Genomic DNA, 13,080 nt, shown 5'->3' with positions numbered 1-13,080 from the left:
AAAAGATATAAAATAGCACCAATGGTGGAAATGATGCTACAACAAAATAATAAAAAAGAACAATAAAGGCATTAAACGAGCAAGAGCATAGATATAGGTGTATGTGTGTTTTTTAGCTTTACTGTTCAAGTTTTTCTTTACTGCCTGATCAAAATTAAAATATCAAAATGACAGATAGATAGATAAATAGATAGAGTAATGTATTGATGTTGTCGGGGACTTTCACTGTTACAGCAGCTTGGAGTAAAAACGACAACGATATGGAGCAAAACAAACAAAAAAAAATACAAAACCCCGTTAAAATAAATATATAATAACTTTATATTAAAAATATACCGTATCGTTCTCTTGTTTTGACAGATGTTAATACACTAAAAAGCTTTTAAATATTTATTTATTTGATGACTGACACTTAATTTCATCACCCATCAAGAACATGACTGATTTACACCCAGGCAGTTACTTGAACAACTAAATGAAACGAGAGGTTAGAGGACCCCGCGAGGGAGCAGTCAATTCAAAATTTCAAAACAAACCCGAAGTTGTTATTTCAACATGCAAGTGTTTACTTTGACCTAGTTAGCAGTTCCTCATTTGAAAACTTGTACAAAATGGACGCAGAAGAAAAACCAGACTCCGGTGCAGGTGATAAATCGGTGGATATTCATAAACCGCCTTCAGTCGAGGATTTCATCGTTTTGAAGCCCATCAGCCGCGGGGCTTTCGGCAAGGTCTACCTTGCAAGGAAGAAGTGCAATGCGCGATTATATGCCATTAAGGTGAGTCGGTTTTTATCTTTGAAAACCTCGACTCATTCATTAAGACTCATTTGAGCTAAACAATACGTCTTTTGTTCTTTAGGTGATGAAGAAAGCAGACATGGTTGATAAGAATATGACAGGCCAGATGAAGGCAGAGAGAGATGCACTTGCTTTAAGCAAAAGCCCCTTCGTGGTTCACCTGTTTTACTCCCTTCAGACAGCCACCAAGATCTATCTGGTAACACCCAGAGGCAAAATAAAGACACATTAACAGTAATTATGTGAGTTATATTGTGTTTGGCTGTCCTTACATGTTCATTTTCATATTGCTTTCAGGTAATGGAATACCTCATTGGTGGAGATGTCAAATCTCTGCTTCATATCTATGGGTATTTCGACCAGGATATGTCTGTGAAATACATTTCAGAGGTTGCACTGGCTCTGGACTACCTCCATCGACATGGTATAATCCACAGGTACAGTCTCCTTAGGTGTCTCTTAATGTGTATATTATAGAGCTGAATGATATGGGAAATAATTGCGATTTTTGGGGGGGGGCAATGTTGTAATTGTGATTTGGTATGTGATTTTTTTCAAGTCCCCTATCTTCTGTATTATTTACTATACACAAGCAATAAATCATTCTAGTATGATCAACATTGGATACAACACACAAAACTGGTCTTTCAGGTATAGGTGTTAATGGGTGTTCCCATTACAACAATACTTTAGTCACGATACAATATTATAGCAATTTTTAACATTTTGCAATATGCTATAACATGCGATAACATATATTTCAATTTATTACCTTTTTTCAACTGTAAATTCTGTCTGCAAATGAGAACTTTGTAAACATCTGTATCTAATAAGAAAGTGTTAAAAATAAAGTCTCTTGTTTCAGTCATTTTTATTGCAACAAAATGTATCTAGTGTACTGAAAAAGCAATTGATTGTATTATCCTAGTAAGCTACCAAAAATTTAAATTTATATTCACAATATTAATAATTATGTTAAAAAAAGATACTTTGCATCTGTGTATCAGTCCAATATTGCCACACAACATATTGTGACACTATGCTGTACTGATCTTTTCCCCCCACCCCTACATGATATGATGAAACTAGATGAAGTGATATGAATAACATATCTTTTATAGCTATTGATTGTAAAAACCTTCAATTGCAGTAGAATTTTATCACTTGTTACTTTAAGTCTTGTGAACATGTGATATAACCCTTAAACTTCACATAAATAAAATCTGAAATAAACTGAGATAAACAAAGCATACAGAACAACAGGCCTGGTGTAGACATATTATATGATACATAAATATGAATCTTACTTGTTTCCAGACAGTTACAGTAACGAATAACACAAACTAAAGTGCACACTGACTATGGCTCGACCACTCGCCTCGTATTTATCGCAGCTTTTGCAGTTTTAAAATTGCATTCTATAGTATTGCAGTGTTGGCTTGAATGCAATTAATCTATCAGCCCTAGTGTATAGCACTGATTGATTGGTTAATGGGTGAGATTTATTGTGTGACCTGGACATTGACCTGAATTCTAACTTTTTAGGGACCTGAAGCCAGACAACATGCTGATATCCAACGAAGGTCACATCAAGCTGACAGACTTCGGCCTTTCTAAAGTCAAGCTCGACAGAGGTATGATGTCCCATCATCTTGACACTTGAACAAACTGTTAGCATCACCACTTGTAATGTGTTAATATTTCTTTTATTGTATATCTGTGCTCTCTATCAGAGCTGAGTCTTATGGATATCCTCACTACTCCATCCTTGGCTAAACCAAAGAAAGATTACTTCCGCACCCCGGGCCAAGTCCTCTCCTTAATCAGCTCCCTGGGATTTGTAAGTGAAGTAGCATTAAGAGATGCCCTAATTGAGTACTTTATGCATAGTTTGTGTTGATTCATGACTTGTTCTTCATTTGGTCAAACACAGAATTCACCTGCAGGAGAAGGCAGGCGTCACTGCAGCGCATCTGCTGTGTCGAGTCCCATGTCCTGTGGCAAAATCAAGCAGAAAACAGGTTCTCTTGGTTCTCCCTTGATGACGAGAAAAGATCAGCTGTACTCACCGGCTTGCTACTCTTGGAAAACAGGTATACTGTGCTTTGTTTTAATTCATTAACATTGTGGAATGACTGGTGGCTGGTTCGTAGTATAGCTTTCTGGTGAGATATTGGAAATTAAGATGTGTTTGGTTTATCTGTATTGTCTCCACAGGAAGCAGCAACATGATGTTCAGTCCCCATAACCTGGCTAAAAATCTGACCCCCACACTGCTGAAGACCAGGAGGAGGTTTGAGACGATGAGTGCAGGCAGCATCACAGACACTGAGGGTGACGTCAGTCCACTGTGGGAGTGTGAGGAGGTTGGTGACTGTAAACCTACAACTATAAGCAATTTACAGTCAATCACACAAGGTTACTTTTTGATTCGAGAAGTCTTGACCAACTGTGTTGCCCCCAAATCTTGATTTAAGTCATTTAACGTTGTTAACTAGTTTAAATCTCAGAAACCTGTGGGACCGCCAGCAATCTCACCCAATATTATTGTCCTCCAGTGCTGAACCATGTCAGACTAGCTTGTAGGGAAAGGGGCTAAACAACACTCCAAAGTTGGGCTAAATTTTGGCAAGGGAAAAACTGGCATGGTCATTTTCACCGGGGTCCCTTGACCTCTCACCTCAAGATATCTGAATGGAAAACAGGTTCTATGGCTACCCACAAGTCTCCCCTTCATAGACATGTCCAGTTTATGCTAATCTCAGACAGTTTAGGAAAAAAAACATGCTGTTTTTTGCATGCAGTACAAACGTGTTATTTTAGCCAACTGTATTTGAATATTTCTGCATACTGGGTCCCTAAACAGTCTTGGAATTGCATAAAAACTGACACTATTGTGGATTCAGTTAGCCCAATTTTATTCATGTGTGACAATGTTAGTCCCCATAGTAGTCCCCATAGTATTTCATTGTAGTGAGACCATTTTTGAAACTTGACCTCATTGTATAAAATGACCTATTGTTACCTGTAAGGTAATCACAGCCTCGTGAAGACCTAAAGACCTTGGGCATTCAGACGATGTATGGCTTTCAGAGGTATATTGACACTAAGGTAGCCTGGAAATCCAGACCCAAATCTAGAAGGATTTAGGGTCTGGCCATGAGTAATGAAAATGACCCAGCTCCAGGGGTGGCACCAAGCATGCATTTCTAAATACTACTGCACGCAATTGGATAACAACATGACCAATCAGAACAATACACGGGGTGACGTATCCAGAGCGCTACCAGCGGAGCTAACTGGTAGATTAGACTCTTGCCGTATCCGGTCGGCAAAACAGCAAAAACGTCCTTCTTGCAAAGGAAAGATTCGAGCGCCGTCTTCTGTTCCTCTTTTAGAGAAGAAGCCAAGTCCAACTCGTTCATTGTAGCGGCCAAAGCCATTTCAAACAACTGGTGTTCATCCGTAGCCGTCTTGCAATGTTTACTGACTGATTCCGGACTTCGTCATTGCAGCGCTGTCGTCATCTGTTTAGCTCGCCTCTGGCCTGCCTATATCAGATACATTGATGTGATTGGTGCAGCTCGGTTTCATGGGCATAGGTAATGAGCATCATTACTGATTGCCAGAGTGATTCGCTGAGCAAATTCAAATTGTGCTCTAGCAAGAACTCTGGATTTCCAGGGTAACACTAAGGTGGTCTCTCAGCAGTTTCCAGAACATAGGTGCTTGCCATCCAATTGCTAAATAATACAGTTCTTATATAACTCTCCAAATGTCCAAAGTTTTTCGTACCGAATGACAGCATTGGTTTTCCTATGACATTACTCAAGGTCTTGATATCTTAATGTGGTATTTTGGAGGGATTTTTGACCATTTCTATCAATGCTCAAGGGGTAAAATGTGTTTAAATTTAGCACCAAATCTGTGTAACAAATGGTTTCAACCCAAAAACTGCTGCAACCACCTATGAGACATAATGGAGCATGGGAATGGCCATCATATACCTCCAATGTAATGTTTACGCCCCTAAACAGTCTAAACCTTCAGAATATGAAGAGGCGCCTTACCAAAACACAATGTTTATTTCACATTTATGACCAAAAACTGACACACAGTGCTGAGCTGCATCTATAATTAATCTTCAGGCTCCCCGCTTTCATCTACCTCTAAAGGTTCCCTGTCTCCCTTTGAAAAGAAAAAAATTGGTCTATGCTAGGTCTCAGAGGGTGAAAATAGTTCCCCATTGCAGACATTTTAGGGTCATATAAAATGTCTAGTTACACACAACAGCTGGTGCAGATGTAAGGAGATAACATTTTCAAAGGACTGGACTTTGATTGGCTTTAGGCCCGTTTCCACTGAAGAAGTTCCTGGTACTATTTGGGGGGCAGGAACTTTACAGGAAAGTCCTCTCACTCGGCCCTCTCAACCGCCGTGTCTCCACTGAGAGGGCGCAGTAGGAGGAAGGTTCCTGTAAAGTTACCGGGCTCTGGATGTGACGTAATCGTTGCGCGACGATTTGTCTTCCATTTCTTGCTTTTCTTCTTACGACTCCTTTTAAAAATGCGACTCCTCATCTGCTGAGTTTTAAAAATGCCGAACTATTTTGTCGCTTTCTGTTGACGTCACATCCCGCCTTGAGTAAGCCAAGTAAGCCAAGCCCCACCCAGGAGTTTTTCGGGGCCGTTCTGAGTACCTACTCCGAGGCAGGGACTTGTTTAGCCCCTGTAAAAGTTCCGGAACTCTGTCCTTCAGGGGTGGTTCCTGTGGTGGAGACATGCACCAACAGCCCTGGCCCCGTAAAATTACCCCTAAGTTCCTGCGGTGGAAGCGGGCCTTTTGTTACTAACTAAATGAAATATGTCACTTCCAGTTCTTATACTGGTCTTTCAGATTTGTTTGTTCCATATTGTGATAGAAATTTTTTTTATCCCCTTTCAGAAAGAAAATGAACCTTCTAATGAACACAAGGGCAGAGGGCACTCTGAGTCCAAAGGGCCCAAACAAGACTCTTCACCCACAAAAGTGGCCACCTTTGGCTTCTCTGCCAAGGTCACCAGCAATCTGTCAGATCCAGGCCATCTCACAGGAAAGAGACCTCACACCAACAAACTGGAGTCTGTTTCCATAGCTCAGGAGGATTTTTGTCTATCAGCCTCATCTACAAAGAGAACATTTTCTGATGTTGAGAAAAGTCCTGAGCTCCTGGACAACCAAGCCAAGAGGAGTAATGCGGCCTATAAGAGATGCTACGAGATTCCAGAAGAGGCTGCGAGGTTTCACACCGGCCTGACTGGAACATTTTCCACCATTCAAATAGGTGCCTTCATGGCCTCCACTGAGGAGATTGGGTCAGCTAAAGACCGGATCCCAAAGCGCTCCAGTCCCATTGCTGTGGCCAAAAGTCTGTTTAGTGAACTGGAGGAGCCAACAGAGGACGTGTTTGAAGACGGAGCCAAAGACCTGTCACATACAAGTTTCACATCACCACTAACTGGGAACAGTGACGTTTGCAGGAGCCTGAGCCTCGACTCTGACGGGTCTATGCATGAAACGTCTCCCACTATTGACAGCCGTGCACTTCTCAAGCCGAGCAAGTGTTTCATAAACAGGAATTCAGTGTCATCTATGGAGCAAGAGGAAAAAAAAGATTCATCCATCACTGAATCACTCCCACAGACTCCATCTGCTGTCACTACTGACACACCTAAACTTGGTAACCTTTCTCAGAGAGGATCTCAATGCTCCTTCCTTAACAGGCTCCCTGCTCTGGCTGACGGTGTTGCACAATCCCCCTCATTCCTCAAGCCACGAAATGTAGTTGCTTTCCGTAGCTACTGTAGCTCCATTAACCGCTCCAACATGTCAGGGGTGTCCCGATTTAGCGTTGGTTCTGTTGAGGCTATGGAGTTGTCCGCCACTGGTTCTTATCACACAGCATCTGGCAATGCAACACCAGTGCAGAAAAGACCCAGCTCCAACAGCTCACTCAATCAGGTAAGAATACAAGGACACAGTTTAACAAAGGTTTTGCTCAGGCTATACAGTTGTAGAACTCCTTATTCAAATTAGGGCGGGTCATTATATTGATATTATATTGGTATTGTGATATGAGACTAGATGTTGTCTTAGGTTCTGGATATTGTAATATCATAGGTGTTGTCTTTTCCTGGTTTTAAAGGCTGCATTACAGTAAAGTGATGTCATTTTCTGAACTTACCAGACTGTTCTATTTGCCTTTATCCACTTAGGCCCTGATCACATAGAAAGGTGCCGCACTGCCTGTTCTTTTTTTTTTTTTTTTTTTTGATTGAATGCCTTTTTATTGTTGCTAGGCAACCACTGACTCACCTCCTTACCCTAACCTTCCCATGTAATCAAACTACTGTTTATTTTATGTTATTTATTTGACAGTAATTAGTAGATAGTTCCTAAAATGGACAGGCAGAGGGTACTTGCTGTAGGTCTGGTTGAGGGTGAGAGGCTGTCAGCGAGTAGTTTGTGGGTACATGAGACCCTAAAAAAGAGGGTGGATCACGGGGAGTACCACCAGTCAGTCCAGGAGCTTCGCCTCCATGATGGCTGCTTCCTTGTATATTTTAGGATGACTCCAGGGCAGTTTAACAAGCTGCTGCCTCTGGGTATCCAGCAGCTGCGACCACATGTTTCTCCTCTGTTGTTTACCAACTTCAAATTTGTTGTCATGACCACCACAGAGGACCCGCCGCCTTTAAAATCAAAAACGCCATGCGCAAGTGCAGAAACGTGAGGTGTGTCACAACACAAACGTCTTCAGCTGCTGAAATGCTTTCTGTGTGATCAGGGCCTTAGTCATTATGTCCACATTACTGATGATTGTTAATCAAAAATCATGTAGATATTATACGATACTGTAGGGTTGACTATTGATGCTTTCACAAATTATCAAGGTACTTGGTCAAAAATATTGTGATATCTAATTTTCTCAAATGAATGACATGATCGGTAATGAATGAAGTAGGGAAAAAAGGTATCAAATAAAGTAGTCTACTGGTATTTGTATCTCTTTAAGGGTACTGGTGTTATAGTTTTTTAAACCAGTGGTTCCCAACTAGTGGGCCGTGGTCCAATGCTGAGTGGACTAGAAGTGACTTGCAAACATGTCAATTTTGTAAAAAATACACTTTATTTTTAAGTACAATGAATTTCCGGCATAGAACTTTTATTGCCAAAGACAGCAAACTAGTTTGACAATATGGTCAAACACAAGTATGACAGTAAATCTATCAAACTGTGTGGACCTTGAACTGTTGACGAAGGAGAGCTCTGGATCTCGTGGCTGGACCACTTGGGAACTACTGTTTTAAACCATACCCATGCCCCAATTGGATTATATGCTTATCACATTTCCTTTTATTTCCATCTCACATCAGACTCCTCAGCCCATGTCGACCTCTCACACCCCCTTCAGGACCCCAAAGAGTGTCAGAAGGGGTGCACTGCCGGTTGAAGGTGCACCCATTTTAGGAACTCCTGACTATTTGGCTCCAGAGCTCCTCTTGGGAAAACCACATGGTAAGATAAGAAAATGCTAAATTCCAAGTACCACAACAACCCAAAAATAGCCCAACTGAGCCTGATAGTATTGACTTTGGATGGTTGACATTGTAGTATTTGTGACAGGAATTCTCTTTGAGTTTCAGGACGTTTACAGTGTGGTAAGTTTATAACGATATTCCTGTTTGTGCAAGCGAGCTTGCATGTTCACCCAGCCTGCTAATACGCTAGAGGAAATGAGCTGATTCTTTCCCCATTTTCCTTTCCCCACTGGTTCTGTTTCTGCCCCTTGGAATGGTGAACAAGCTGTGGGCCTGATCAGAGGGACGGGGGCAGCATTTTATGTGTGATTACAAAGGCTAAGATAACATTAAGCTTGTAACACCATTGTTAACAGTTGGGGAGTCAGGCTGATGTGCTTTTAACTGGACAAAGGGGTTTGTCTGCTCTTAAAATGTGTAGGTTTGGGGTCATTGTGGCACAAAGTGAATGTGCTGTGGCACTGGCTTTACTTCTGACATTTAGCAACTGACATGCAAAATGTCATCTAATAATAACCTATTGATCTGACATGCTGTTATTCATTAAAATATTTCCTGTCAGTTGCACCATGCCATTTTGTAGCTGCTATTTGAATTCATGGACAGTCAGGCTGTGACATGAATGATCCTGTGTGGCAGTGTTTATTCATCAGCTGTCAATCATTTTTCTGAACTCAACATCAGATGATTGTGACAATTGTAATTCTGAATCTAGAAAAATAACTTAAAACTACAATGCTAGACCCAAATGTCAAGGTTTATGTGTGACATGTGATTGATAATTACAGAAAATTCAGGCTACTTGTGGGCGAATGAAAGAAACTGAGTTTATACCCATAACCCAATCCCTCTATCCTCAACCTAACTTAGTCCCTGCTTCTGCCACTGCAGTACAGTTAGTGCACACTCTAACAGGAATCACAGTGGAAATTGGTGTTTGAAGCCAGCAGCTGTATGACTTGACCTTTCTGCTTCTATCCAGACTTCATGGTGGATTGGTGGGCGCTAGGTGTGTGTCTTTTCGAGTTCCTCACAGGTGTGCCACCTTTCAACGACGAGACGCCTCAGCTGGTCTTCCAGAATATTCTCAACAGAGGTGGGTGTGGTTATCTTTCACAGGAGCAATCATACCTAAATCACAAACTGCTTTAATTGACACACAGCTTGTATTTGATGATCAGCATGCCAAAAAAAGGCATATTACATTTTTCATTGAACAAAATTGATTATGTTAATGACATGTTTTTGTTGCTTCCTTTACTACCTCACTGTCAATTTGTGTATAGATATTCCCTGGCCTGAGGATGAGGAGGAACTGTCTGTAAACTCAAGAAATGCGATTGAAATCCTCCTGACCATGGACATGACAAAACGAGCTGGTCTTAAAGGTTAGGACCACTTTTCAATTTTTAATTTTCAACATTGAAAGCTGCGGTGGATAGAAATCTGAAACAGGCAAAATATACACCCTCCTTCTGCAGCCCTCCCCACTCTTTCCTAAGCCCCACCTACCAGATGATCATGCGCTCCATAACCAGTGTTTCCCATACACTGATTTATTTAATTTCATTGTAGAGCTGCTTGCAGGGCATTCACTCAGCCCTGTTTCTGTTGATCAGACCACAAATGAGACAAGAACAACCGAGCTCACCACCCTATGATCCCTTCGCCTCATTTCCCTGCTGCTGTGGACAGCTTCCTCAGGAGGAGAGCGGGCCACAGCTTGGAGACAGACCTTTAGTCTGTGGCTGCACCAGCTTTAAATTCCGCCAGTGCAAACCCCCAGCATAGGGTGTGGCAGCACCTGTGTAATGGCAGCAACAGAAAGTTTGCTGATCCGGTGAGGAGTCGGGGCTGTTCAGTTTCCCAGACCTGGAGTTTGCGCTGGCTGGGTTTGGATTGCTGCGGTTGAGGTGGTCTATATCAGTGAGGAGTGAGGCAGAGGACACACTGTGAGTCGAAGCTCTAGCTAACATTAGCTACATAAGTCACAGCCATTATTTTGTTCGGTCAGACTCTCTTTTAGACTCTAAGTCCGTCTTCTTTTTGGGTTGCTTTGCAGTGTAGGCAGTTGCTGTCAATACTGAAATAGCAACTCTTTCTGGAGGATTCTCTGCAGTTGAAACAGGCTTTCACCAAAGGGACGTGCATGTGCTCCTACTTTAGTAGAACAGCCAATAGGAATACCCTCTCTAAAATGACCTGTGATTGGCCAAAGTCTCCTGTCACAGGCTAGATTTTCTAAAGCCTCAAAAAACAGAGCCAAGAGGAGGAGCAGTCTAGTTGCAGGTCTAGTTTTCTCTCAGACCACTTGGGATTTTTGCCAAATGATGCCAAAATAAACCTGCCTAACACAGCTTTAAAACACTGTTGTTCCTGAGACCTTCACGAAATTCATGAATTCCACCTGACATAAATATCAAGATCTCCGCTGTTGGGAGTTTTTTTCAAGTTGTATATTAGAACTTTGCTCAAACTTCTGTGGTTAAAAATGCTAAGGATTAGACCTTTTGTAAGTAACAGGGATTTATCTCATAAAAAAATACTAATGTGGGTTCTAGTTTCAACATCTGTTGTGTGTGTGTAAATCTAATGTGTTCTGATTATTTTTATTTGGACATCTACCAGAGCTCAAGTGTCACCCTCTGTTTGAGGGCTTGGACTGGGACAACCTGCAGAACCAGCCGATGCCTTTCATCCCTCAGCCAGAGGATGAAACCGACACCTCGTACTTTGATGCAAGAAACAACGCTCAGAATATTGCCGTGTCTGGCTTCAGTCTGTAGAGTTAGTCATAACAGTTAAGTTTTAGAAAAGCAGCCTGTCAATACATTTTGGCTGTTAATGAGGCGTGTGTTTTCATTGTAGAAAAACTCTGAATCAATTGTACAAATGAATACATGGTAATGATGGGGATTCTGGTTGTTTCTCTGTTCAAGGTTGTATATTTTTAAAAAACATTTTACCTCTGTGCAATCACCGGTCAGAAGAGTCAGAAGAAAGTTGAATCTGTTGACTGCTTAATTTGTTACATTTTTAAAACTTAATGTTGCCATATTACATAGTATTAGATCCTTATACTAGCAAAATCATATTTGCTACTGCTTTACTTTATGATAGGCTTTAATTTCTGGTATACTGATTAAACGTTGATAACTTTGTATGAGAATGTGGCTCTTACTGCCTGATGTTAACTCTCCATGCTGATGCACTCCATTTGTTGCTGTACTGTTCATCACTGTAATGTTCCCCTGCTCTGGGCAGACTGGGTGGGCAGGCCCCCTAAATGATTAGCTCTTTGATGGGTGCAGTACTGAAGAAAAACAAGCTAATATATTCATCAATAATGTGTTTCATATGTAAATCTTCTTAATAACATTCAGTGTCATGTTGTGAACAGTTTTTGCTGCTTTTATGTCATTTGTGTTTGTAATTTTGATGTGATCTCCTGTCCATTTCCAACACTACTAGTTATGTTTTAGATAAGTTAACTAGGTTCCCAAGTACTCGTAAAATTTTATGTTGTGCATTCTGAGAAAAAAGTAAAATACAAATAAAATTGTGTTTGTAACATGATGTTCTTTGTGCCTTTTCTGCTGAATGAAAAAACATCACTGACTACATTTGGATAAAATGTAAATTTAAATGGTGCATGTTTAAAGGACAATTTGTTAAATTATTTGTCTGTCAGATAAACAAGGTGCCTGCAAGTCCTTAAAAGGTCTTAAGATGTCTTTAATCAAGCTTTAGAAATAGCAGGCCTTAAAGGTCATTACATTAAATTTGCAAAACCTAACCAATGTTTGTGTAAAACATTTGGTCCGATTTCATTTATCAATCTTTAAATTTATTATTTTTTTTCTTAAAATGAGTCAAGCTCTTCTGCGTGAAAGCCCACATCTTTAATGTTACAATTCTTTAAACCTACCACTTAACATAATACTTTTTACTGTATACTTGCACTACATGTCAGCAAAATGTAGTTTGACCTAACATGCTTTATAATCATATTCCTACATAAAACATACCTCTGCACGGGATCACATATACAGCAAGTTACTAACTTTGATTCTTACCTGCAATGCTTGAATAATAAAAAGATGATTTGTCCAGTATTGTCAGTATCAATTTCCTCACAAAATATCTTTAAAAGTTCTTAAAAAGCATTCAACCAAGCATTGGTTAGCTAGCTAGCTTAGCACAAAGACTGAAAACAGCTATTCTGGCTCTGTCCAAAGCAGGTCTATATTGTGTGTTCTTTTTTATTCATATAAACATTGAAGTGTAAAACGTTGTAGTTTTATAGGAGATACTATTTGTTGGCATAGTCATGCAGATTTTGATACCTTATAATTAAGCCAGGCTAGCTGTTTCCTTCTGTTTCCATCTTGTGCTGAGCTAACTGTCTGCTACCTGTATGATACGTCCAGCATTTCCGTGCCTTTTTAAAGCATCAAATTCAAAGACTTTTCAGGGACTTTCCCCGCCTTATTCCCTTCAATTATAGGACCTAACATGGCATTACTTCAGTCACTCAAACAAGCACTTAAATGTCACATTTTCTTGATGTAGGTGGTGCTTTAAAAAATGACATGGGACTTGGGAGAGAAACATGTAGACAGCAGAAGTAGTAGTAATATAAAAATGCAGCATGCAGTGAGCTCCCATGCAATGTCTATGAAAAGCTGCCACTCTGGGCT

The 13,080-nt window shown here is 40.6% G+C and overlaps 1 protein-coding gene across 1 annotated transcript; it reads left to right on the top strand.

The window, feature by feature from the left end:
* The first annotated feature begins 503 nt into the window (after positions 1-503).
* Positions 504-11,951, top strand: mastl (microtubule associated serine/threonine kinase-like). Its single transcript, XM_049565043.1, has 12 exons — positions 504-779; positions 862-999; positions 1,098-1,237; positions 2,346-2,434; positions 2,534-2,640; positions 2,734-2,893; positions 3,018-3,166; positions 5,745-6,800; positions 8,216-8,357; positions 9,363-9,476; positions 9,667-9,768; positions 11,009-11,951. Exons 1-12 carry the CDS (start codon positions 612-614, stop codon positions 11,164-11,166), a joined length of 2,523 nt encoding a protein of 840 aa, XP_049421000.1. The 5' UTR covers positions 504-611; the 3' UTR covers positions 11,167-11,951.
* Positions 11,952-13,080: the final 1,129 nt, after the last annotated feature.

Source organism: Epinephelus fuscoguttatus, linkage group LG21 (assembly GCF_011397635.1).
Source record: "Epinephelus fuscoguttatus linkage group LG21, E.fuscoguttatus.final_Chr_v1".
Lineage (NCBI taxonomy): Eukaryota > Metazoa > Chordata > Actinopteri > Perciformes > Serranidae > Epinephelus > Epinephelus fuscoguttatus.
The sequence above is the reverse complement of the archived record's forward strand: the minus strand, read 5'-3'. Positions and strand labels throughout refer to the sequence as shown.

Coding starts and splice junctions, on each gene's coding strand:
- mastl (XM_049565043.1), top strand. CDS start 612: ATGGACGCAGAAGAAAAACCAGACTCCGGTGCAGGTGATAAATCGGTG. Junction 2,641..2,733: donor TAATCAGCTCCCTGGGATTT/GTAAGTGAAGTA, acceptor GGTCAAACACAG/AATTCACCTGCAGGAGAAGG. Junction 8,358..9,362: donor CCTCTTGGGAAAACCACATG/GTAAGATAAGAA, acceptor GCTTCTATCCAG/ACTTCATGGTGGATTGGTGG.